The sequence below is a fragment of the Hirundo rustica genome, chromosome 2 (assembly GCF_015227805.2).
Source record: "Hirundo rustica isolate bHirRus1 chromosome 2, bHirRus1.pri.v3, whole genome shotgun sequence".
Classification (NCBI taxonomy): domain Eukaryota; kingdom Metazoa; phylum Chordata; class Aves; order Passeriformes; family Hirundinidae; genus Hirundo; species Hirundo rustica.
In genome coordinates, this window is record NC_053451.1 from 104,584,971 (window position 1) to 104,612,502 (window position 27,532).

The 27,532-nt window shown below is 37.3% G+C and overlaps 1 protein-coding gene across 8 annotated transcripts in view; it reads left to right on the top strand.

The window, feature by feature from the left end:
- CNKSR2 (connector enhancer of kinase suppressor of Ras 2) overlaps positions 1–27,532 on the top strand; it is a 204,830-nt gene that overhangs the window by 94,962 nt on the left and 82,336 nt on the right. For 6 of the 8 annotated variants that reach the window (XM_040055339.2, XM_040055344.2, XM_040055345.2 and 3 more), the window contains exons 9-10: positions 13,943–14,089; positions 23,720–23,853. In XM_040055339.2, the coding sequence (XP_039911273.1) occupies positions 13,943–14,089; positions 23,720–23,853 (281 nt within the window). The remainder of the gene's footprint in view (positions 1–13,942; positions 14,090–23,719; positions 23,854–27,532) is intronic. The other 2 variants (XM_040055341.2, XM_040055342.2) reach the window with 1 other exon arrangement.

The following is a 27,532-nucleotide window of genomic DNA, read 5'->3' on the forward strand; positions in this document are numbered from 1 at the left end:
ATTTTCAGAGGCACAGAAAAAAGTAATTGTATTTCTAGGAAAAAGGACCATAGAGAGAGTTTGTCTTTAAACTAAGACAAACTTAGTTTAAAATGGTGAATATGTAGAGTAATTGACTAAACCACACATTTACTTATGCTTTTCTTTGTTGTATCAACAATAGTTGTCATCATTGATATTGTATACAGTTATGCAGGTAATTTTCTTGTGTTCTAGTGTTAATTTTCCACAGTGAAAGTCGCTGTGGACTGAACTAGGATTTTCTTAGAAACGTGATAGTACCTCCCATGTTACTTTTGCAGCAGTACACTATGTTCGCTCCTCAGTTTATAAAACCCAAATATTTCATTTTTTCTATAGATTCTGCAGATTTTGACAAGAGTCTAAGTAAATCCTTTTGTACTCCAGCCCCTGTCATGAGGAATTTACTGTCCAGTCCTAGGAATCTGTTTTTCTGGGAAGAGGTATTATTCCTTACAGTGACTCTTGCTTAGAAGATAAATAATTCTGAAGATGCTACATTTTGTTTTTAGTGTTTATTGATTTTTTTTCACACTTGATAAACTGCTCACCAGATGCAAATAGAGGGCAACATGCTCTCTGTAACTTATCATCCATATTATATGTAACTCATCATACTTACATCACTAGTATTGACCATAGAAGTAACTAATTTTTTTAAATATCTAACTCTAAAGCTGTAGGGAAGTGTTATTCACATGTAGCTGCTATTATGCTGTTATGTCTTGTAAATGAAGACTCAAAATGTTAAAAAAAATCCTGAATTTCTTTTAGAGTTGAAGGCCTTTTTAAAAAAAAAATATCTTCAGTTATTTCAGTGTATTTTTTTGCCAAATTGAAGTTAGTCTGTCTTTTGTACTTTATATTTCAAAGAGTACAAATATGATGAAGAGAAGTTCCATACAATTGGTTTAAAAATCCAACTCGTTAGATAATACTTTTACAAGAAGCACATTGTAATAACTATGAAAAGGCTGCTTTTTCAGAAAGTCCACTGGCTTTCAAATAAGCAGCATGACAAAGTAGGAGGATGGTTAAGTGATTTATATTGATTTTCATTATGCATGTCCTAATACTGGATGTCATATAGTTTTAAATTATCTATTGACATCCTCTGCTTGTAGTGATTTTTAATCTTTGTAGTATTTCATTTGGCAGTGAAATCAAAGAATTTCAAGTGATTATTTTGATTGTTTGCTATTCGATAGATGCGTAACAGGATTATTCCACTTGTTACTGGCAGGATGTTTGGACTGTTTGAATCTTCTAAATCAAAAAAAAAAAAATTGATTAAGCCTAAAGTCAGTGAAAAGTTAATGTTCAGAAAATTGTCCTTTAAATAGTGTTTTCTTGAGGTTAAATTGTTATGTGAATCTTCTTTGTCAGTTTTGCCTTACAGGACAGATCTATTCTTCAATAGTTCTGTAACTAAGTGTCATAACTCCCTCCAACATGAGAAGGTCATGGACCTGTTGAACCAAGTCCGGAGGAGATCACAAAGATGATCCCAGGGCTGGAACACATGTCCTATGACAACAGGCTGAGAGAATTGGAGTTGTTCAGCCTAGAGAAGAAAAGGCTTTGGGGAGATTTTGTAGCACCTTCCAGTAACTAAAGGTGCTGCAAGAGAGCTGTGGGCCTCTATTGACAGCCCAAGGGGGATAGCTTTAAACTGAAGGAGGGCAAGTTTAGATTAGGTGTTGGGAAGAAATTCTTTACTGGGAGGCTTGTAAAGGACTGGAAAAAGTTAGCCGGGGAAGCTGTAGATGCCCCATCCCTAGAAATGTTCAAGGCCAGATTGGACAGGGCTTTGTGGAGATGTCTCTGCCCACGGCAGGGGCTTTGATGCTAGGTGATCTTCCAACCCAAACGATTCTATGATTCTATGACGCTTCTATTAAGATTCAAAAGATTTTGACAATGTCTTCTCCTAAACCTCCTTGCAAATTCCATCCTTAATCTTCTCTAAAAGCCTGTGTGTCTAAAATATTTCCTGTGAAAATAAACAAGCAAAAACACCTTTCTCACTTGGATATTTCAGAATTTGCACTGTACTGCATTACTCATGTTTCTGCCCATATATAATTCAAGAGCCTATTTTGGCTCAAGATAGTTGCTTTTTAACCAACTGAAAGTGCTTAAATGAATTAATACTCTCCACAATACTCTTTCTGGTTGCATCAGTGATAAAACTGTGGAGAAAATACTCCAAGCACAAAACAGGGATGTGCAGACTCAGGATGGTATAGGATTCTTGATTAACAGTCTGTTCTTGTGTAACAGTTTCTTTATTTTGGAGGCATTATTTGGCACATTGCATATACTTTGAATACCAGTATGATATGACTTACAGATTGAATGCATTTGATATGACGTGAAAGACTACTGGATTCCCAAAATTTGTTTTTCTTAGCTAAAGCTCATCAGAACTTATGTAAATATTGATGATGGGGAAAAAATAGGTGACTATGGTCAACTGTCAATCTGTTGCATGTAGAAGCTGATGGGTTTAATGTATTTAACACCTGTAAGTTGCAATTGTTTCTTTTGGCATCTTGTAGTAGATAACACTTAGCTTTTATACAACAGATATCTTACTGTGGAAACTACAGTGTGCCAAACCAAGTCCACATAATTGACCTACAGGAACTCTTTATATTTACAGTGCAAAAACTTAGAGGAGGTTTTGCTAAAATTCTTCTGAAACACAATAGTTACAAGATCATGCCTTGCTTTATTGGAAGGGTGTACACTTAAGAGTATGATGCCTTTCTAGGTACTCATCCTAACTAAAATCTTTGTTTAGGAAACGGAAAGAACAGATTTTGAAGTTTTACCGTACAATTAGTGAGGAGAGTTCAACTTCCACAGAATGTCTTAGAATTTGTTGGGAGATGGTAAATTCCAGCTCATGGGAACTACTGAACTTGGGGTGCATGTGAAGCTCTGGAGTCTATGCATCCAAAACAGAGTTTGGTTGGCTTCTTATTTTGGGGAGAAACCAAACAAAACACCTCTAAGTAGAAAAATGATGTTGCAAATATTTATTTATTTGTTTTTTTCTGGACTGTTTCAGATCCAGCTAGGCTTTTGTGAACACAGGTATTTCACTTAAGGCCTTGTTAATTTGGCTTTTAACAAGGCGGTATTTTTAAAGAGGCTTAGTGGGGAAGTGGGCTGGAATAGTACAAGGGAGGGGACAGCTGGGTCAGTCCAAGCTTTTAACATAAGGTGTTTGACACCTTATACAACTTCCATTAACGGTATCTTTATTTAAAACAGTATTTTTATTTTCTTATGATGCTTGACTTGAACAAAAAAACAGTGCAACAAGATCATAAAAATTCAAGAGAAATAAGCCTTTTGTTCGGTTTTCTTCTACTGTTGTCATGTATGTGCTTTAATGGAGGAAGAGATAGAAGAACAGCTCCCAAATCATGCTTTTAATCCTTTCTGAATCCTTGGGCTTTCTTTGTTTATAAAAGTTTAGTAGATGTTAATACAAATATTTAGTTTTAAAGGTGGGTGGGATTTACATTTAAAAGCTTTTTAGGGCTATCCAGAAATTTTCATGGAAGTCTTTATCAGAGTAACCTAGTTCTCTAGAGCTGTGCTGTAAACTCTGTAGTTTGCCAGGATAAAGGGTCCATACTTTTTAACAATTATAGTCTGTCCTTCAACTACCCTCTCAAAATTTCAGTATAATTCCCTATCCTGTTTTTACAATATCTAGGTATTGTGTAGTACTGAGAAAGGAACTAAATTGTCATGATCTCTTCAAAAGAAAAAATACTTCTGTCAATTTCCCTTTACCATGGAATTTGTGTTGAGACCATATGGTGTTATTTATGTTACCCTTTTTTACACAGATGTGCAGTGACCCACAAATACATTATTTTATAGTGCATATGTCAGGGAAGTGTGGTATTGCAGAAACGAAATGTGTGAGAGAACATGAGCTTTCCTTTCCCTGTGGGAACAAATGCTGTATGCACTTGTCCATGGAATCTCTTTCCAGTTGATCCCTGGGTGTTGTTTGGAGTTGATGTGTGGAACACACACCACTTTGATGAGCTCAAGCTCATTCTCATGTAAATAGAGTGGTGTGCCAGTGTGGGCATCCAGTTGCACTTCTGTCTCTCGTAGGACAGAACAGCTAACAAGTCATTGTCACATCTGTGTTAGACCAGTATAACGTTTGACCAGCCCATGCTGCTTCACATTTCTGCCAAACTTTAAATAATTTTCCTTAATAAATTTTCACATGTAAGCACACCTGTGTCACGTTCCAGTGGAATTTCAGTTGCAGCGGAAAGCCGCTGCTGCCATTTAGCAGCTACCTACCTCCCCGTTGATAACAGAACTAAACTATGTCAGTTTTTCTACTTTAATTTGAAATCAACCCACTTGTCTTAGGTGAAAGCATTAAACCTGGCTGACTGTGCTGAAGAACGGAAAGGAAGCACTGTCAGTGTCATTCAGAAATCACAAATGGTTATGGAAACTGCTCCTTACTGCCTCTGGCTTTGTGAGTGGCACATTTGGTCCTGTAGCCTGGGCACTGGCATCCCACATCCAGTGTGCTCTTGGTTCTGTGCTCCAGAGCACCTGATTTCTACCCTCTGCTGCAGTTTGGTGCAGTGGAATATGTGTTGGGCATGGTAAACCTCATCTGTGGGATTGGTGTGGAACTAACAGAGCTGTGAACAGTCAAGTACTGAAAGGTTGATGTTGCTATATGAGTCCTTTCAGGAAGTTCTTTCAAGAAAAAGTTGGTGCAACAAGAGATGCTCATCATCTGATATGACTGGGACATGGCTTCAGTACCCATACAATGTATTTCTGGAGGTATTCCCTGCCAGCTGATTGTGGTTTTGCTCACCAAATGCCATTTGGTAGGACACATCCTACAGCTCACACAAAACCAGATTTTTTTCACTCTGTCCTGGCTGTACCCCAGAATGGACAAATATACTGCTATTGAGCCCTGATACTTTACTTGTGTGATTATATGAACATACAGGAGCAACATTCAGCAGACAACATTCATTTTGAATCCTTGAATTATTTTTCTTTGGGGGAAAAATGTTCTGTTGTAATTGAGGACATAGGCTGCTCTGTACAGCTGCCATTTGGGAATACACACATGGGCTGACTTTCAGGACCAAAGCATCTTTTGAAAGCAGTGTAATTGTAGTAAGAAATCCTCTGCAGACACCAGTTGACTTTTTCTGTGGGTGTCACTGGTGGGCCTTCATAGTGTCACCACTGGTAATAGCCAAGTTTCTGAGTCTACATCCAAGTCTATTATTTTTTATACAAGCTGTACTTGGGAGTATACACCTGAGGATGTGTTTGCTAAAAATTGCTGCAGTATTCCGTGGAGTATTTTTGTGACCTAATTGGTAAATTCATCTTTCTGCACAGAACACACTGGAAAATTATGTATTTTAATAGTTTTATTTTTTAGAGGGTTTTTTCTCTTTTACTTTTTTCACCTCATATGGTAGCATTTCCATAGGAAAAAAATCCTCTAAGTGGTGCTGTAAATGGGATTAATATTTTCAACATAAATATTGAAAGACCATATGCTCCCAAATTTTTTTTACATATATTCCTGATAAAAATTATTTTCATATTCTCAGTAGTTGCTACTGGCTACAAATCTTGGTACAGTTTGTATTTGCAGGCAGTTTATATTAAAATTTTAGCAATATGTTCTCTATTGTGAGAATGCAGTAAATTCTGCATTTAAAATGGTTATTTCAGAACACAAAATTAGAGTATATTTTTTTATGCCAGGTAGCAGATACTAAGTAGAATTAGAATTTTCTATTGTTAACTTTTTTGGTGCCTGTGGAACAGAATACAGATTATATTACCCTTTTTGTCTCATAAGAAAAGGTTAAAAAGGCTTACTGTTAGTGTGTGTTCAGGTATGTGTATTTGGAAAGGAAGGCAGGTATTACTCTGCTGCTTATAATTTCCTTTTACCCGAGGCTGCTGAAAATTGAAGTACACTCTAGAAAAGATGACAAAAGCTTGAGGAGGGATGTCTTCAATGATGTGCATATTATACACAACTGACATAACAGTTGTGCACAGCCTGGTCCACATATGAGTTAGGATGAAATAATTTTGAATACTTCTGTGCTTTGTGCAGGGTAGCAGCTGTGTTCATGATACAGCTGATCTTCTGTTGCATAATCTGTTGTTTTGTTCTGATGAAATTAGGAGGTAACTGTGAGAAAGTGTAAGACAGTGATAGTTGTTGTAAAAATAGACCAAAACAGTAAGAAAAGCAAATTCATGCTGTGTAGCATGGGAGGAAAAATTAAAGCAAGGGAAATTCTATGAATAGATGTACTTTGAATACGTAAATTTTTATTTAAGAAAAACTCAGTACTGGATTAAAACAACTCAGTGGCCTGAACAGAGTACATAGTCTGTGGCTGACTATTTTAATAGAAGTAAAATGGAAAAAAAAAAGCTCTGTCATGACAAAATAATTACTGCTTTTTTATGAAAAATCCTTTTAACTCTGTATCCTTGTCATTCCTTTAGCTAAGTGATGCTGCATAAGTTTGCAGCTCACTTACAGGCTTATTTTGGACTTGGATTTTTTTTTTTTTTTTCTGTTTGTTTTGTCATTAGTGACCTTAAGGATTTTTTTTTCCCAACAATTTCTTTGTGCACATCTTAATTTATTTTCAGTATATGATTTCACTCTCAAGAAACATCTGCTTCAAGGATAACAGCACTGTTTAGCTGCAGGGTAGCTGGGGATCTCAAGTAGTTTACTTATACACTGAAAAGCTGGGGGGTGTCAGAGACTGTTGGAATTACTGGCTCACTAGAATAATTCTAAAATACTAAGTTTTAATAATGTAAATCTAATCTAATGAAATCCAATAAAAAAATCTATATGTATGCATGTATGTTTATATATATATTTATTATTTTAATTCCAGGACAAGCGTGTGGGAAATTTAAATACGAGACTGTGCAATGCACACGCACATAAGTCAAATTCCAATTGTGAGATGAAGCACAGGGCCACAAAAATGAGTTCTTGTAAGGCAGATGTGGCTGGGAGTTAATACTGCAGGATCACTCCTGAGGAGTACATTCCTTACGCTGCCTGAAGTGTGGAGAACTTGGCTATTCCTCCCCGCTGAGGAAGGGGGAAGCCATCCACATCATACTGTAGCTTAATCTGTGAGGAACCAGGGTGTGACCCAGTCTGCCTAAATCCTGCCTGAGCCTCCAGCTCCTGCCCCCAGCTCTCTGTGCCTGCTTATTTATTTATCAGCACTTGAGTTTTATTAGCGCTCACCCGAGGCCACCCAAGGATGCTGAAGTGTATCTTCTTAGGCTGGGGAGATACTTTGCCAGAAGCCCTGCTGAAATGAAGCCCTGACACCTGAGCTTTCCATATATTCCCTGGGAGCTCTTGAAAATGAGGCCAAGGACGGATTCTGGTGGCAGCGCCTTTGTTCCTGAGAGTTTAATTTCTGTCTCCTTGCTGAAGAAAGGAGTAGGGCCCGCTCGTCACAGTGGGGCTCTCAGACCCTGTTCTCTGCAGTGTGTGTTAGTTTGTATTGCATTTACAGTACACAAAAAAGTGGTCTCTGGGAATTGGGACCAGAACGCTCATTTCCACATCCCAGTACAAGGACCTAATGGTTTCTTGCCTCTTGTATGATTGGGGTTTGTGTTTTCACCGTCCCGTCAGCACAGTACTTTGCCCCCGTGGAAGTTATGCTTGTCTTGGTGCTTTGAGATACCTTTGTAGTAATTGAAGGACTGAGTTTAGTCCCTCTAAAAATAAATAATGCTGAGATCCATTTTCTGAAAGTAGATGGAGGATTGAGTGAAAACCTTACAAATTGTCAGTAGCTGTCTTTTCTGGTTATCTGTGCTCCTAGTTGAAGAGACAGAGGCCTTACAATTACCACACTGCAGACAGCCAGTCACTGCTGGTACCCAAGTGAAAGAAAGTGCTTTGAATTTCAGAGGTACACCAAATCTGAACTGGAACCAACCCCATTTTTTAGAGCCATACCCTAAAATGGGGAAATGAGACCCTTCTTCCTCAGAAATTCTACTTAGTAACTGACCTTTATGTCTATAAAATATATAATGAAATCCACAGAGTTGGAGTCTTTGCTCTTCCAACAAATATGCTCATTTATTTGTTCTAGGATGTTGTGCTAGTAATGACTCCAGAGCAAAACAGTGGGGTAGCTCTGAGTTGAAGGTTGATTGTATCAGTACAAAATTAAAGGTAAGCATTGCTGTTAAACAGTATCCAAGCTTCAGTACAGAACTGGCTCTCTGTTCCTGGATAAAGCAAGTTTTAGTTCCCCCATGGATAATATAGATGGTTGCCTCCTATACTGAGGTGCTCTGTAGTCATGTTATTAATACTGTGAGGTTTGTTGAATTGTGATGGTACTTTGCAGAAGTTAAGCTCTGGGTCAGATACGTTTCTGAAAAGGAAATGTGTTTAGGGCAGCTTAATGAGAGGCAGTGATTTCTGCACTCAACTCTCAATATGGATCCTAACTTAGTTAATTCTTGGGAAGGTCTCTTAATTGTGATCTTTAGTGTCCATAGCCAAAAATGAATTTAAACATCACTTATTTCATGGTTTGGTGGTAGTAAGCAAAAGTTTTAGTGAAATATCAGGAAGTATTCAAGTAAAATACGTGATTTTTCAATGCACTTTACATACAAACTGTGTTGTGACTTCTGGCAATGATACAGTGCAGTGTGATCAGTGACATTCTAAGGATGCACAGAACTGACTTTGAACATTGAATTAAAATTGCATTGCTTTAAATAATATAGTCAAGATACTCTTTAATTAGAATTGCAGTCTATACAGTCATAATATTAATAACCTCTCCTCTTTGGGAGAAAACCATGCAGGTGTAGATGCTATTATCATCATCCTTTTGTGGTTTCCTCATCAGTTATATTTTCTGGAGACAGAAGACCTGTGGCTTTCCATTCATTTTTCGCCTTTTCAGGCATGTGCAGCTTGGGGAAGGGAAGAAGATACTTGCTACTAACATTTGTTTCATGGGGCTAGCAGCTGACCATCCTCGTTTCTGGCCAGTGTTCATGGAAATCAGCCTGTTAGTTTAGCAGCATGATGCTGTTAAATTTCTGGTCAGATTCTGTGTTACCTAACAACATGCTGTTTGATAGCTATTTGAAGTGCAGTGTTTGGGTTTTTATCCTTAGGCACTATTTTTTTTTTTTTTTTTTCATGAAATGCAAGATGGTATTTGATATGGAACTTCTTAAAAAAACCTAATTTCTTAAGGTGAATACACTTTCCCTCCTAGAAATTGTTCAGGTTATTTTTAGCTGAAAAATGGGTAAAAGCTTGAAGCCTGAAATGTTGATAAGTCAAAGTACTCTGGGTTCATGCAACTAATTACAGGCAACACTGAAAGAAAAAGAATTTTGGTTATCTTCCCAGTCCACCAACTTTTTAGAATTAGACACTAGAGTGGATTTTGCATATTCACATAGTTAGAAAATAGGAAATGGCTTAGCAGTTTATATTTAGCAGCAAGGTGTTATTTTTCCTTCAAAAGTATACAAATACTACTATTTTTACCTTTTCAAACTCTGCAAGTCAGGAAATAATTAAAATAATGGGGAAAAAAATACCAAAAAACCTTTTCTTTTTCATGGATACAGAACGCTTACATTAACTTTCATGGGATTCTGGTCACTCTTAGAATAGAATTATGCCTGTAAAAATATGAACTCTGTTCTGTTTACCATTTGGCTGTTATTCCACCCTCTCAATAATATAGTTTCACTGTGTATTGGTTTTGGATACTGCTTTTAAGTGATGTAGCTGTTCTCTGGGAATGCAAATCCTAAATTTTTGAGACTGTAGGTTATTTCATAGCATCCTAAAAATAGTTGGTATAGGGCCATCCAATCCTAATGGAGCTGCCTGCATGTTAATGCTTTACAGATCTCCTTTCTGGATCATAACATGCAGCAGTACTCATGAATGAGCACAGGAGTATGGGAATACTGTCATGAGTGCAGCTTTGTGAAAAAAAGATTCAGTGAATGGTCATGCTTACTTTCAGAAGAAGCAAGATTATTCCAGTCTTCTAAGCTTGCCATAAGGGGGACAATAGATTTACCTGAGGAAAAAAGTATCTACAGAAGAGCAACATTTAATTATTTAGAAGTTAGATTTTTGACAATTTCGAATAAGAATTCAAAATAAATGTTTAATTTCAGGCTGTTGTAATATTGTCATCCAGATGTGCTTGTTGAAAGCCGAAGAAACATAGAGAACTTTTAAAGTGTATCTCTGCTTGCTCAGAAGCATGTTCTTTCCCCAAGTGGTGGGTGGGGACCTCTAAGAGCACCCTTTGCTAAGGCTTCCGGAGATTTGGGTTAGCAGGGAGTTGAGCAGGGTGTGTCCGGGCTGTGCAGGGCTCCCATGTGCCAATCTTGCCCTGCTGAAGCAACCTGGGTGACCCTGAGCGACTCTGGAGCACTCTGGTGAGGCTTCCCAGGCTGGCCACACTCTGGGCATGTAGTGGTGAATGGATGAGAAGTGTGGAGGTGGCCTGATGTAGGCAATGCCTGCCCTGGTCCCTCCCTGCACTGGCCATGAGCTGCACAGGCAGCAGCAGGGATTCAGGCGTGGGCAGTGAAAGGCAGCGCTGGGCTTACGCTGCCATCAAAGTCACCTCTCCTGCTTCTAGGTGGCACTAGTTTGACAATGTAAATTTATTTTAAAGCAAGCAACAGCAGCTTTCTTGACCCTTAAAAATGGCCACCTGGTCAGCACAGTGTGCTGTTTTCGAAATAAATTGTGCAGGTTATTTTACTATAAGTAAAGTTGTCTGCTAATACAGTCCTCTTACATATATATTGAATTTTCAAACCAGTGTCGAAACTTTCTTGTTACTGTCCTTCCTTGCTGTACGTGGGCAGGATAAAGGATATGATAGGAACTTTGAAAATTCTGTCCAAAAATCTTGATGATTAGAAGTTTCAAATTTATAACTGTGGTAATGAGAAAGGAGATGTTAGAGAGAATAAAACCAAATTGCATTTAAAGGGTAGGTTACATGTCACTGAAGTGGATTTCTGAAAAAGTTTTCAGTTCAGATATAGTCCCTGCTTTTTCTTCTTTCCAGTCTGACCGCCTGAAATAAAATTGTTTTGTCTGTGTCAAAATGAATTTTGAGAGGGTCTGGACTGTGTTGGGACTGAAAAACAGGCCTTCTGTGTGGACATCAATTTCCTTCGATTGATCTTTGACTGCCTCTTACGTGACTTGTTCCTCTTAGGCCAATTTAGTACTTTCTGTTCAGATTGTGAGAAGCCATCAAGGCCTGTCTGAACAGTCAGAACACTTTAGTCAGGGAACTAGATAAAAGCAGAGGATGAACTTGGTTTGAAATTTTTAGTAAACTCAGAATTTCACTGTGAAAAATTAAGTTAAATTGTTTTTATTCATGAGCTTCTAAATTAAATACATCAGATTTAGTGCTTTGAAGTGATTTTTTTTCTTTAATCCCCCTAACTGTTATAAAGAGACTAGATAATCTCCCATTTATTGCAATGTAAGGCATATTTCAAATGCACGAGACAGTTTATCTCTGCAAAGTATGAAAGTGCATTTGAAATAACTTTTTAAATGCTAGCATAACCAAAAAGCCCCAATTTTATTTATATTCCTTTGGCTATTTCAGTGAGAAAAAGATGGCTTTAAAGTACCGTTTTCGCATGCAATGTCCTACTAACTTAAATGGAAAGAATTTTACATCCTGACATCCATAACTAAGGTCAAATCACGTTCTCCTCAAGGCTCCCTGTGCTGCTTTGTTCAGCAGAAGGATTCTGCTCCACAAATCCCTCTGCACTTGTTGCTTTAAGGAATTACAATGTGCAGTACCTTAGGTACACAGCTTACATGAACTGTAAGCCAGTAATTCCCTTCTTTGGATAGCAAATGAAACCTTGAATATGCCCACAGTGATAATATCTAACTGTGGGGAATATATTGCTTCTAAGCTGCGGTGGAAGTCTCTAAAAGTAAGAAAACAGTATGGTAAATAGTAAGGTATTTTAAAATGAATTTGTTATGTCTTTACATGCAAAGTTTGGGCTTGAAGATATTTTGTTTAAATGCTGTTGAAACACAATAGAAACTTCAGTTAGATGTGGGGATTGAGCTGGAGTTGGTTAATTTAATGTTTCATTTTATTCAAAGTATAATAGCCATATGCCTAGTACATAGGACTGAAAATAAGGATTTCAGCATGCTTGGAATTCTTCTGTGAAAGCTGAAAAATATTCTATAAAGATGCATGTTATCAGTCCCCTTTTCCTTTGCATACAATAATCTTACTGTAGAAGTGCATCCTGGATATAATGGGCTTTGCTGTGGTGGAATCAGAACAGGTAGGTTCACAGGAGCTGAAGAGAGTGATGGGATTTGAGCAATGTTTGTGATTCAGGGGTGTTGGTAAAATTAGTTGGCTCAAGTGGAGCACTTGTGTGGGAGAAGCAGTTATTAAAATAAGTGATGCTAACCAAAGTGAGGTTTGGTGTAATAGGGAATAAGGTACAAAATAAGTAGCAATAACCTACGTGGGATTATATTGCTTAAGCATAGGTAACATATGTTTGTGTCATGTTACACTGTACCCACGATAAAGAACATCTGTACTCTTTGTTCACATTGCTGATTTGAGTTTTCGAATGTATTGACATGATATAAAGTAACCTTATTACTTCAAAGTTCTAGATTTTTGTTTTTCCTCTTATCAGCTGGGTAATTTTCTTCTTGTCCATGTTCTTTTATAAATTGTGAAAGAAGGAAAATATTCATAATTGTGATCGTTTACAAATTAGGAAATTTTACTTGTTTAGCAGGGTGCAGGTGGGCGACAGAGCAAAAAGAAGTAGAAAAAGTGTAAGGTTTACAGAAATAATCACTTTCTGAGTCTACAGATTTTGAAGGGGTGTATGATTCTAGGTATGTAGTCTAGGTGCCAAACTTGAAAAAGTGTACTTTTACTATCCTAAAGCATTTCACAGTAGGTACCTTGTAATCAGGCCTTATTTGGACTAAAAACCATTGCCACAACTTAAAATGTTGTAGTATTTGAAGTACTTTTTCCAAAAATGCAAAATAAATTATTGAGAAAGTTATATCTTGCATTTATAAATACAAACTTGTTGCTTTCCATTTAAATCAAGGTTTTAATTTTAGAATATTTCAAAATGCTGTAATTAAATTAGGAAAATTTAATTTTGGGCTAATACATAGTGACTGGACTACATTTCTGTCATTGATTTACTGTGTTTGCTTCTGAAATCATCATGAAAGAAGCACTATTTTAAATAATGCTTTGTGAGTCTGACTTCATTTTTATAACAGTGTTAAGAGTAAGGTTTTCCTGAGCTGCTTTGTGCTTGCATAATCTGCTAGGAGTAGTTGTGTATGACTACACGTGGTTAGTGGACTTTGAATAATAACCACAAAGTACAAAATGCTCAGTTTTGAAATGAACTGTCAATGCAAAAGCCGGGGCTTTTTAATTTTCTAATCTCTAGTCTATGTACCAGAGCTAAGTTTGAAAACACCTTGCAATTTAATTGTGCATTTGCAGTGAAGTAACAGTAGTTTATTAATTCTAAAACCTGAAATTATACATATACATCTCAATGCATTACAATAATTATTTTACTTTATGTGATTTTTATGCAGTAATTAAGTTTTGACATTTCTAGAGTTAATCTCCTTTATGGTATATATACATTCCTTTATGTTATTTACTAATCTTATTTAAAAAGGGAACATTACATATTGAATAATGTACCTCAATTTTATTGTAATAATTTTACTGGTTACCAGGTGGGGTGGCAGTTGAAAAATTTGGTGAATGCACTACGAGAGGATCCGAGTGGTGTTATCTTAACTTTGAAAAAGCGACCTCAGAGCATGCTTACCTCAGCACCAGCTTTACTGAAAAATATGAGATGGAAGCCCCTTGCTCTGCAGGTAATGAAGCTTAATCATAAGTCATACACCATCATTTTAACTATAGATTATCTCAATGATGCTTTATTGTGCTTCATCCTCAGCAGCATATAGATTTACTCTTGTATACTTTGAAAAATTGTTTCTGAAATTATTTCTTTGCGATTTGTTCTCATAGGCTTAATTCAAATTAAACCTGTTAGAACTTTTCAAAGTTAAGAGGTAATCATCCCAGTGTTCTACAATGCAGAAAAGTAGCCTCACGTAATTTTTTCTAACTGAGACAAACATACTTCACAAACTAATAAATTTTAGTTTGATTTCTTGTGAAGATGTCAGTACAGTATAACCTTAAAAAAGAGGGGAGAAAAATGTTTGAGTTCTCAGTTTGAGCACTCATGGAGTTATAGAAAAATTTATAAGGTGACTGTATTCAATAAACCACTTGACCATCAAAATTTCTTTTATGTAAATAAAGCTGTACTTGTCTCAAAGTTGTCCTTGAGATTGAAGGCTTGCATATAAAGAGGCATAGCACAGGATATCTGGCTGGACACTTAATTTTAGTAAGTCTGCAACATGCTGAAAGCTGTGGAATGGTTTCATTAAAGCTTTCATGTTTAACTCTAGGATAAAATGTCACTGTGATGGATTACTCTAGGAAATAAAAGTCATGTTCAGACTGATGAAGGCATGTAACTAACTGATGGAACCAACAAATAATCCACTTTTCCATTCAGTTCAGACAGAATACTGTTTGGAAATTTATTTTGTTTGCGTAAAGACTGCATTCTTTGGGAGATTTTTATTATCACACTAAAAATTCTAATTAAAAATTAAGTACATATGAAAGAGAAAAGACTTCTGCAAAGTTTGGGCAAAAGGAGAATGGGATATGGATATTCCACTGCCATTATCTGTGGTCTTATGCCATTTGAAATGTTAGGAGATATATAAAAAACTAATGCCTTGAAGAACTTCTTTCATATGTGTGTGTGTCTATATAAATATATATTATAATGGTGAAATGCATCATAGTCTTTGAAACTAAGTTTTTAAATGATTGAGATATTTTGGCCTTTCAGATATAAAGACCTGAATATACGTATGACAAAAACTTTCAACCAGAAATTAGTATCTGAAGATAAAATTGCAAATCTAGATGGATGAAATGAGTGTATGAATGTCTATACTTGAAGGCTGCACTGTCTCCATAGCTTTAGTGAGAACATAAATACAAATGTAAAGTACACATCATTGCTTTAAATGGGGTCAAATGCTTTCAGTCTAAATCCTGAGTTAGGGTGAGTTTGGTATTTCTTTAGATGAATTGGGCTATGCTCCATTTTGCTTCACTTTATTATTTATTACCGGAATAATTGCACTGCAGACCCCACATCAGATGTTTCTTACAGGTACATGGGTCTTACTCGACTGATCTAACTTTTAGAACTGCTATGTAAATACCTACATGTTATTCAGGTTTCTCTTTTAAACTTCCTTTGGCCAGCAGACATACATTTGTAATTACTGATTCGTTCATCTTGCCCTGTTTTAGACTGCTCTACCTTAGGATACGGTGACTTTGCCCCTGCACATGCCTCTCTCTCTGCATTTGATGATAAAGGGAATCTGGACAGGTAGCTTGAATGTAGGTTATCTGTACTGTATGACACAGACCCTAGATAGTGATTTTCTGTAATCTCACACATTTGGGGGATGGGGAGCAATGGGAGTTATTGGGGGTGGGAGGGTTGGTTCTTGCTGTTAGCATGAAAAATCTAAATATTTTCAAGGCTAATATGAACACAAATGGAGATGCTGTTAAACATTGCAGATATAATTCTGGTATCATGATGATATTATTCTGATTTTATCAAACATGACACCAGGAAAAGGCCAGAACCTCAGTCAGCGCTTATGTGTGCAGTGGGCATATGTGTGTCTGTTGTAATTTATAATTTTAGTGTGAGAAACAACAGTTTTCTTAAGTAGGCAGAGTGTGGACAAAGCTCCAGGGTGAAGTGCAAACTTCGGAAGTTGCATAATGTGGAAATTTCTGTCGTTGACTTTTGCAGATCAGAGTTGAACAGATGTTAAAGTCAGCTGATGTTAAAGTTTAAATGTAGCCTAAGTTTGAAGTTAGTACTGTATCTTTTATCAATAACAAGCATCAGAAGAAGTCAGAGTGCAGTGTAATTTTATAGCTGTAAAAATATGAAGCAATTATGTTTATTTAACTAATTGTCTGACAAAAAGCCTTCAGAAAACCTGAAAGCGTAACAATTGCAATTTGATGCTGTGGCTGGTCTGAAATTTCTTACGTTCCTGGTTCACATAAAGGGGCTATTCTTTAATAAAACTTGGGATGTAATGGGAGATGAGAGGGAGGAAAATGATAGCAAATACCAAAAAAACATAAAGGGAAGCAGTATTTAACATCAACTTTGCAAGCAGGGGAGATTATGGTAACTTGTTTTCCCATATCCCGATGTCTTGAAATATTTGAGAACGTTATAAATGTGCTGTCATCCCAGAGTTAAGTTAATTGAACTATGTGTATTACTCAGCAGACACAAGCTACAAGGAAATTGTAACTCAGTCGTAATTCTGTTAAAGTGCAAAATATTCAAAAGGTTATGGAGTGAGATATGGCAGTGAGATGAAATATGGCAGTGAGATGAAATTCTGATAAAATGGGAAATAGGATCAGCAAAAAGACTGCTGTGGTCTTTTTGTTTCTGCAAATACAGGGAACACAGGAAGAATGTGGTATCACAATCTAATCATATTGTGATGAGTGAGGTTAGAAGGTGTAAGTTTGCCCTGATGTAAGGAGGATGACACAAAATCAGACTTGAGTTTTTGTATGCATCCCACCAATCAATATGTTCAACAGCTGATGCCATGGGTGTAGAAGGTAAATATTTCAGTGTATTAAATTAAGAGACTCATTTACATTAAAAATTATATTGTGATGTTTAAATTGAGAACCTTCGAAACTCAATTTTAGCTTAAAGTGAATAAAGTGGAGGCTTTATTGGTAAATTACATTCAGCTTGTTCAGTCCGTAATTAAGAACGTGAAGTTTGCCATTTGCAGCTGCATGACAAACTAGACTTAATGGAGAGATGATAAATAGCCTGTGAGCTGGGAAAGTGCTCAATGAGTGTCCCAGCTCAGGCAGCGCGGTGTGCAGGTACCACCAGTGTATTGAGCTGGTTTGTGTGGAGTGACAGGGTGTCCTAAAAGTTAAATTATAAACGGATAGTGAAATGTTTAAGAGTTTTCTGCCCACTGTTAGTGATCTAGATTAGGTATATGCCAGCCAAATATTCACAGTCTCCAAGTGTGGAAAATGCTTTTAGATCATTCAGATATTAACTGGTTTTTAATTGGCATAAATGCTTCTTAGAATTTCCAGCTGTTTCCTTTGTACAGCTCTGCCTTCACGTTGCAGACTTGCCATGAATTAGGAGTTAAATGCAAGCTGTGTAATTACTGATTAATTCTTAATTCTTTGTGAGGTTGTTTTTTTTTTTTCCTTTTTAGCAGAAACACTTACATTTATTCTTTTCATTAATATTCTTATCCTTAGAATAAATATGAAAGGTTAGGGGAGAGAAAGGAAGACAAAGAATTATGCATCTGGTGTAATAGTCCTGAAACTGAAATTGAATGGCTTGATGTACAGAAAAATAATACAATTAGCCTTTGGCTATACTGTGCACCATTACATAATGAGTTTGTACTTACAAGCGCATTAATTCCAGCTCTAAGGTCAATCAGTACAGAAATAAAAAACTCCTTTTTTTTTTCCTCTTGTGTCCTGATTAAAGAAAGTGCTGTTTGGTTGGTTGGGTTTTTTTATTGTGTGTTTTCAGTGAGTTGATTGTCTGTTTTAATATCCATCAGTATCCAACCTCTTACTGATAATCAAGGTTCTCCCATGATGCATTTTAGAATCATGTCCAAATTTGTGAAGTCAAGGGATTTTTCTGCCTTTTTTTGTTATTGCTTTTGCAACAGTTGAATTAGGCAGCTGTGGCCTTGTGGTCGCCTTTTGCAAAATTGTAATATTTATTAATATGCTATTGAACATAAATATTAAGATGTTATGACTGCAAGACAAACCTTACTAAATTTGCTTTTTAGTTACTTTTTTGAGTCTGATTCATTGTGTGAGAACCTAGAATGATATTGCAGTTTGCAATGTTTGTATTTCTGACTTCTGCTGAATATTGTGAACAAACCAATTAACTTTAACCTTTAATTTTTTTTGTTTTCCTTGTTTGACATGAAGCTGACTTTATTTTTCAACTCTCCAAATTTTTGTCTGGTTCAAAACGTAACCGAAATAAATCTCCTCTGCTCTAGATTGTCTGTTTTATTTCTCCTTTCTACTTGGTGTTATTTTGGGGAGGTTTCAAAGGAAGGCCCCTTCGAGTGCTATTTGAATAAGGGTGAAAAGTTCAATAGAGAAGATTCTCAGAGCATATGAAATTTTGTGTAAGTCGATGTCAGCACACTTGCAAGAGCCTAGCTGCAAAGTCCTTTGCCTTCTGGAAAATGCTTTGTTAATTACTCAAAAAGAAAACAGACTTTATTACAGTGGAAGACTCTTCATCAAGTTTTTTTTCAATACAGAAAAGGAGTGCTAGAGCAACATGTGCCATGTTTCAGTTAATTTGGAATGCATCTGCTGGTGTCACTGAGAAGGCTTTTTCTCATGGCAGTGAGGCGGGGCAGGTCCAGCTGCCAGCCACATCTGGTGTGTTGACTTGGAAAGAAACCTTCTGACCCCTCCTTCACCAAGCCTTTTTAAATGTCACCTTTTGTGTATCTTTATAGTTTGCTGTACTGTTTTGTATTTAATTAAATTGTACTGTTTTAAAAGCACCAGCAGCTCAGTATCTAGTTTTTTTGACAGAATTTGTTTTGGATTAGATGTGCATCATATTTCCACTGTTACATATTCGGCTTTTCATTTTCTTAAGAAGCAACGGCGACAATAACAAGTCCTTTGTTTGAAAGAAAATGCTACTTATCATTTTTATTCAGTATATTTTCTTACTTGATTATATTGCCTCCTTCATTCATCTAGACACAATGCTGTATTACTGTTTTCATCATTTATTACTAGAACTAATGATCTTACACTTTTTAATCATTAAATTTGAATAAAATACTAACATGTTTGCTTTTTAACTGGTTGGGAACTGGGCATTCTTTTTGTAGCACTGTTAAAATTAACTGAGTTATGGTATCTCATTATTTCATGTCATTGTTTTTACAAAAAGTTTATTTTATTGGAAACATTTTGTTCAATATATTGTTGTAACTTTAATCCAATATGAAAAATATATTGGCAGTAAAATCTGCTTATTGATGCAAATACTGTATAAAGATATTGTAATTTAAAATATTGTATTTGTTTTGCTTATATTTTGAAAAAACTGTATGTCTTTTTCTGGAGCAATGTTTCTCAAACTTATATTGCAGCTTCCATGGGAGTCAATGAAAGGTTCAAAGAGTTTTAAAAAAACAATAAAAAGAATTTTAGATAGTATATATTAAATATTGATTACTTTCATTGTTTAGACAGAAAACTCAAAAATAATATGCTGACTCACTGGGACACCCTCTCAGTTTCTTCAGGGCTAGGGGTGTAAAAAGCAGCAATGGGTCGTGTTAGCAAGAGAGAGGTGGGGACCACAGGGCAGAGCCAACCAGGCACAGAACAGCTGCTGAAGAGAGGGGGCTTGGGTGCTGTCAGTCAGTACTTAAAGGGATTTCCTTGCTCCCAGTGTTAGAGAAACCAAGCTGCTGTGAGTAAAGACGTCTGGTTCCCTGTTCTGCAGCCAAGCAACAGTTTTGGGAAGGCTCTGTAAAGACTAATGAACCTGAGGGAGGGTGGTGCATTCAAAATGTTTGAGAAATAGTACTCCAAAATATATTGAATTACAGATTTTGTGTCTATCATTGTGGATTAAGATTGATGCAGGATCATTTGTGGGGCATTTTTTAGGTTGTTCCAATTTTAATATGTAACTTCCAAACTTTCTCTGTCAGGCTTTTGCCATGGGCCAAGTATCCAAGTCTTTAGACCTGGAAATGTTTTAGTTGTATTGCTGTTTCAGCAATCCTACTTTCCCTGGCCAGCCTGCCAAAAGGAACTGCAGCAGGAGAATCTCTGCTCCTTGGGAGAGAATGAAATCCATGATAACACTGATCTCCAAGGCATCCAGTTGAGAAATACTTGATTGGAGTTGCATGTGGTTTTGTATCCAATGTGCCTGCACGTGGGTCGCAGAGTGGCTGCCACTGAAATAGAGAGCTGCATGAGCTGGTTATTTGCACATGACCAGATTGACTTGAACAGTTGAGGTGTCAAAATTTCAATGCAAAATACTATGTTGTTGTGCCATACCTCTAGGCCATGTCTGAAGGCTTTCTTTTCAACCAGAGGGGTCTGAAGACTTTTGTATTCTGTATATAAAAATGAAAGCTGAACTTCTACAGCACAAGGTGGTAGTTAAAGCAAGGCTCTCAGTGTGTTGAGCTACTACCAGGAGAGACCATTTAAATGTTTTTACCATGTAAAAATTCTTACTATGCTACTAATTTACTGGTGTAGTCATGATAAATACTGGGGTTTTTTTAAGGGTGACCTATTTTTAAATTAGGATTTCCCTTTTTTTTTAGTTGGGCGACTTTTCCGTTTCTGTATAAATAAGCAGAGAGTTGAGTTTGGCAATGGAAAAGAAATATGGAAAATATATGAGACATCCTAGTATGTTTTGGGACAATCCTACAGGATTGTAGCTCCGCCTGGATTGGATTATGATTTATGTCCCCTTGGGAGCTCCAGGTGCCCTGGGAAGGTGAATGCACTTTGCCATCCTGTGAGGTACCACAGTCATTCAGAGTGTCCACAGTTACACTGTGTCTTCACATCTGACAATGTCTGACAGGGAACCAGTGGCCTTCAGTAAGTTGGATAGCTTGTGGCTTTCTGTGTTAGACTGAATAGCATTTCTTCCTATTGTACTCAGTGTTTTAACCACCTTCCTGTGCTAAAAGATGAACCAAAATATGCATTTGTCAAAGATGCACAAACCCAAACTGATTTCCAGGATCAACCAGCAAACTACCTGGAGGACAAACTGATTTGTATGTCATGGCTGTGTGTTACACCAAACATTCCTCAGACTTCAGAAATCAGAGCAATATCATTAAAATTTAAATAGTTGCAGCCAGGTATTCTAGGCTGTAACACAAGGAAAATTCTTTCCCTTTGTCCTCTAGCCCTTGGGCAGCTTGTCAGGATCACCAGAGACACATCAAACTCTTGGAAGTCCAGATGCTCTTATGCTTGAGCATGTTTTTCCTTATGTAACATAAACCATAAGCTCATACTGATTGCCACCATTCCAGTCTCTGAGTCCCCCTTTCCTCTCACCTCGCTTTTCATGGAGGTAAAGGCTTGTCTTCCTCCTATAAATGGAGAATAGCAAACCCATTTATACAGTTTGTCTTCCTCTTGGTGCTTCTGCTGGTATGAGCCGTGTGCAAACAGCTTGGGCTTAACGAGCATAAACAGGATCTAGGTCACAAAATCCTCGTGGCTTACAATGAAAATTAATTCAACAGGCTACTCAGCAAGCCACAAAGTGTTCTTGTTATAGAAATGCAAGGTATCAGAAAGGAACAAACACGGTTGTATTAGTGAGCGGTTCAAAAATAACTCTAAAAAAATATACCTTGGCTACAGCGTCTCAGATGAAAATTTAAAAGATAAGATTTTTGTTTCTCTGAAAGCGGGAGGAGGGTTTTTTAGGGTTTTTTTTTAATATTTTGAGTTGTTCGGGCTTTTTTCTTTACCTGTTTTTGCCACCAATTTTATTCTTATTTTTGCAGACTTGTCTTGTTTTTAGTGGTTGTGAAGTCTTTTACCTGTCTGGTTTTTTGTGTGTGTCTTTCTCCCTTTCTTCCTGTAAATACTGGCAGTCTTTCTTTGGCCTATCTGTAGAATACTCAGGTTAACTCTAATGAGCAATAAAAGAGTTAAGCAGTATAACCGTTTATAGGAGACAGATCTTAAACCTTCAAAACCAGAAAACTTGTGTCAGTTTACAGCTACTGCTCTAAAGGTGGACTTGCAAAGTTTTAACAAGCAAATTTTAAGCACGCATTTTATTATTTTAGAGCTACGTAGCACCTAATGCAGCTCTGTTCCTAAAACAAGGCAGTAACTGGCTAAAGGATGAGGTTTCCTAAGTGATGTTCATTGTTTCTACATCCAGATTGTAAAAAAGTAACACGGTGGTAGAGCCTGGGCTTGATAGGCATAGATTTGTATCACTTATCAGGAGCTGACAAAAGGCCAACATTCTGGCAATGTTCCTGCTTTAAACTTTTTGGGTTTTCTGCTACAGTGTCTCAAGATTAATATTTAGAAAATGAGAACTGATTATTCTGCACAGGAATACCCTTTTGGTCTGTCATAAAGTATTAGTAATAGTACTCAGAGAAGGATCTTTCTATGCACCCATTCAGTCCACATTTAGAGCTTCTCTGCCATCACTACAATGAGAAATGTTTGTGTCTTCAAGTAGTTACTAAGGTCAGAAATTGTAGATATAGTGAACTCTCTTCAATCCCAGCACTTCTTTCTTCAAGGAGTAAATTTCTAAAAAGATGGAGGAGAAAAAAAAGAAACAAACCCTCTTTTGAAGCAAAACTCAGTATATTTTAATATTAGATTTGTTTTAGGGTGTCTGAAGATACTCTTGTACTTGCTGTTCTGCTCTTTCTTTTTCTTCTGCCTGAGTTTAGCTATCACACAAACCAATCCACACAAGACTTTTGTTTTTAGACAGACGTTATTAAGTAGACTAAAACAATCAAACTTTTCTTCTCATTTAATTTTTCTGCATCTGCGTAGAGACTTAGAAAATCTTGTGAAAAAATGTCAAGATTAAGAGGAAGGATTCTATCTGGACTGGAATGATAGCTAGAATGCATGATTATTTTGCAATGAGGGTACAGTTTATTTACCTGTGAGTAAATGTTATTTTGTGAGGAGTGTGCCCAGGGGAATGAAGAATAATAATAATCTCCAGTTGATTCTCTCATAGCGTGTGTGCTCTGAGGATGCAGTACCTGATTTAACAGCATCTGCAGGCATAAACTGAAGCTTTTACTGTTAATTCTTAAGCTGTAGAGCAGATGGGAGGACTTGACATTCAATTTAATGCCTACTTATGCACCTTTTGCTGTAAACAGTAGACTTTTTTTTTATGTTAGTTTAATTAAGGAATTAACTGGATTCTGTATGTTATTTACTCGTTAAGATTTCACCAGTAGCTTTAATGATCACTAATTTTACGAGCATTGGCAATGAACTTGCTATGCTAAAGGGAAAAAGATGTAATCAGAGAAGTCAATTTTATAAGCACAATACATGTCCATTTGTAGATCTGTCTTCTTAGCATGAGTGGTTTTTTTTAGTCTGTTTAAAAGCACACAAAATGTTACAACTGCTATTTCTTCAGCTTTCTGAACTATATTCTGGTTTTAGCTTTTACAAATAAATATGTATAATATGTAAGGATAATTCTGATCCTTTCTCTCTCTCTTTTGAACCAGCCTCTTATTCCTAGAAGCCCTACAAGCAGTGTTGCTACTCCATCCAGCACTATAAGCACACCTACAAAAAGAGACAGCTCTGCCCTTCAGGATCTCTACATACCCCCTCCTCCGACAGAGCCTTATGTTCCAAGGTAAAAAAGTAAAAAAAATGTTTGTGAAGTAACTGACCATTCTGTTCAACCTTTATTAGTCTGCTCTGCAGATAATCCTGTATTAATGCTGTATTTTGCAGGTAGACTGGTTAGTAAGGGTAGATGTGTTGAATCAGATGCACAAAAGTTTTGAAGTTTTGAATCAATAAAATGGACAGTAGCCTTTAGAAAAGAAGGTTCAGTACCCTGTTTTCTCAAATATGGGGTAACCAATTGACTGCAACAGTCTCATCCTTATTCAGAAGAGCAAATGTTACCTGAAACCCTGAATCTGTAACTAGGAAAGGAGCTCACAGTTGTCCCCAGTAATCATGATGCAGCAAGGGAGTCTGAGGTAAATGCAAGAAACTTCTCCATTTCAGCAACAGCACTGTTTAGTTCTGCTGTACCATCTTTTTTTCAGATATATTTGATTAGATAGCATTAGAGCAAATTTCAGGTTTGTCTTTTAGTGTGGCCACTCTGCTAGGCTGTGCAGTGACCATGCTGTTCCCTGTCAATATAGCTGCTACTCTGACCTGCCACCTGGAACAGGCATTTTCATCTCTCCCAGGTTTCTGGACTTGCTGAGCCAGAGGGGCAGCACATCCTGCAGATCCACTAGCCTACCTTTACACAACACAAATGATTCCATGTAATTCCATAATGTGCACAGATACTGTGTTCCTGAAACTCTGAGGGAATTATGGCCTACAAATAGTACAAAAAGTGGCTACCCAGAGGTCTAGGATTGTATTTAAGAGGAATCAGAATTCCTAAAGCTACCATAATCTTTGACACAGGTTATCATATGCTCAGTTAATGTATTTTAAAATTACTTCTTGCATTTCTTTTAGTTACCTTTCTTGGAAGGGTTATAAGGGCAGCATATTCTTTCTTGTACCTGAGTTTCTTGTAGCTGAGTTTTTCTTACACTTTCTTATCAGCAACTCCTCTAGCCAGTTAATAAGATGTATGACCTGATACTGATGGGACTTTCCAGGGGCTTGTCCAAGAGTGAGGTATATGGTAAGTTAAATTGCCTACTGGGGAGAAGTTGAGATGATAAATTCTTACTCTTCAGAGATATGAAAAACCTTCCAGGGCAGAAGTTTGATTTTGACTTCATGAGGATGTCAGAAGTCTTTTGTGAAGCCTTAAGCTGTGTCCCGTGTTCCTTCCTTATCGTTGCTTCATCTGTATATGGCTTGGTTTCTATTTCTCAGAGAAAAAAAAAATCAAATGTGACATGTGTAACCCAGTTGAACTACATATACTCCAGTTTACTGTAACTGTTTTTTTTTTCTTTTAATTGAATGAGAGCATTCTCAGTCATGACACTTGAATTGTGCACAGGAATCAAATATATATTTTACCTCCCTGATAACAGTTCTTTGTTATGCTTATATAAATATTTTAAGGACAGAGTTTTCAGAACATTTACAGAAAAAGAACCAATTATTTAATTCTAATCCATTAACACAAAAAAAGCTGGGAGGAAAAACCCAACATAATCTTAGGTGTGTTCTCTTTGAATGCAGTATTCATATGGTAAAGACCTAGTGCTCCTGAAACTCTACTATCTTAAAAGAATTAGTACCTTTGTACTGATTCTGATTATTTTTACCATCACAAACATTTTTTTTTTAATAAGAAGTGCATCCTTATTTTTAAAGTATTTTTGCTGAACATTCACTACTCTTCAGTTTCTGAACTCTGGCCTAGAAATCAAGGTCTTCCAAATAAATTTTGATTATTTTTAATAACATCTCTTAAATCATGATGATAAGCAGTAGTTTGGAACAATTCAGATTAAGTCTTATAATACATATTAGTACAAGCTGTAATCTTGTAGAGAGATTAAGCTTTGTACATTTGAATTTTTTTATCAGCTTAATCCAAATGGACTATTCTTGATTTCACCTGTCACATAGGGCGCAGTGTTTCTGAACAAATTGGTTGGACATTTCATCAGGTTTTTTGTCCATAATTAACTATATTAAATCATGTGTGTATTTTGGGTATTATCAAACTGCTCAACATCTGTTTCTCAGTTTGTTGTTGCCATTCCAAAGGAGTTCAGGCAAATAAACAGGCCTCCTTTTGTTACTGGAATAGAGGAAAAGACTTGATATTTTGACACGAGTCGTAATACCGAAAGCCTTGGTGTTGATACCCACAGACAGTACAGCTGCTGCCATAGCCTTGCATGGATGGCATGACAGAAAGGGACCAACACTTTCCACGTTCTGGTTGCCTAGGAGTGCTGGTTGTACATTAATGCCTGCTCATATTTATCAAGTACCTTTGGGGGTGAGAGCTGGAGCCCTCCTCTCCAGAGGGCTGTGACCGAGGGTGCTTGCCTGATGGCTCTGTACCTAACTCCATGCTGGCAGTGAGGAGTGAAGATCCCTCTAGGTCAGGCTGTGCTGCCTTGCTTGTGCCGGCCCCTGATGGTGGTTGCAGCATTGATTAGCATCTGACTGGTTTATGTCAGTCTCCATCGTGTCACCTGCTGGGTCCCCAGCTGTGTCACCACAGAAAGTGTCTCTGTACTGCAGGAGAGCCCACAGCCCTCTTGGGGCTGCACCAGCCTCCCTCACTAAGCCAACACCATCTCTGCTCTGGGAAAGCAGCTTGCCAAAGTGAGTGCAGTGATCAGTGAGGGTTTGTGATGCTGCACTGTCACACTGAGGCAGGATGGCCTTTTCTCATCTTCATGGCTGCCTGGGTCCCGGGAGGAGGCTTTGCTTGGTCCTCAGATGGAGTCTCAAGGTGCCAGGTGAAGTAGGGGTCAGCATGCTGGGCCAGCTTGGAACTCACGTGGAAGTTCACAGGGGCTGAAGCTCTCTAGCCAAGAGCATATGGCCTAGTTTGTCTCTTGATTACTTTGAATACCTACTTCTCTCTTGACTACCTGCATTTTGCTGCCCAGAAATGACTGTCTGATCAAGTCTTTTGCAGCCATCTCCAGGCAGTTCTAGCAGCACATTTTACTAGATAAGTCCTGGTTCATCTAGTGCAAGAAAGGATTCCTAACCCAGCACAGCTTGCTCTCTTGTTTGATGTCTTTGAGTAGTTTCCATTTTCAAAGAGTGGGGCAGGGGTGCAGGAAAGCAAAAAGATCTTGGGGATCTGACACAAAGGGCAGAATGAACACTGTGCTGGGGTAGCAGCTGATAAGCAGATGCTGCACAGTGTATGTGAAACTCCATGAATGTACCTGTACGATTTCTAGACCTGAAACGGTTGTGCAAAACTCTGCCAGATGTCTGTATGTCTTCTGTGCCTGGTTCTTCTTGATCTGGGATAAAGTGTAAGGAACCAGACTGAGTTTGCTGATACTTGCCACGTAGCCATGTTTTAAAAGTATCCAATGTATTTAAAAATGCAAGTATAAAAACGTAGGGCCAAGATTATTCCTCTGCCCTAAATCACAGTGCTAGGTAGATTCCAGATAAAATAAGAAAAATGAAAAAAGTAACTGGACATCAATTTTATTTCTGTAATTCTTTTCAATAGAAATCATTTAGATGGATAAATCAGTAAAGAACTGAGCAAACAGAAATGTGTGAGGTGATTGGCATATAAATGCATACATATGCGTGTATGCTGTGTGATCCTGATGTGGGGTGGATTTCATCTGTTTCAGTGCATGAAATATTGACATAGGCCCATG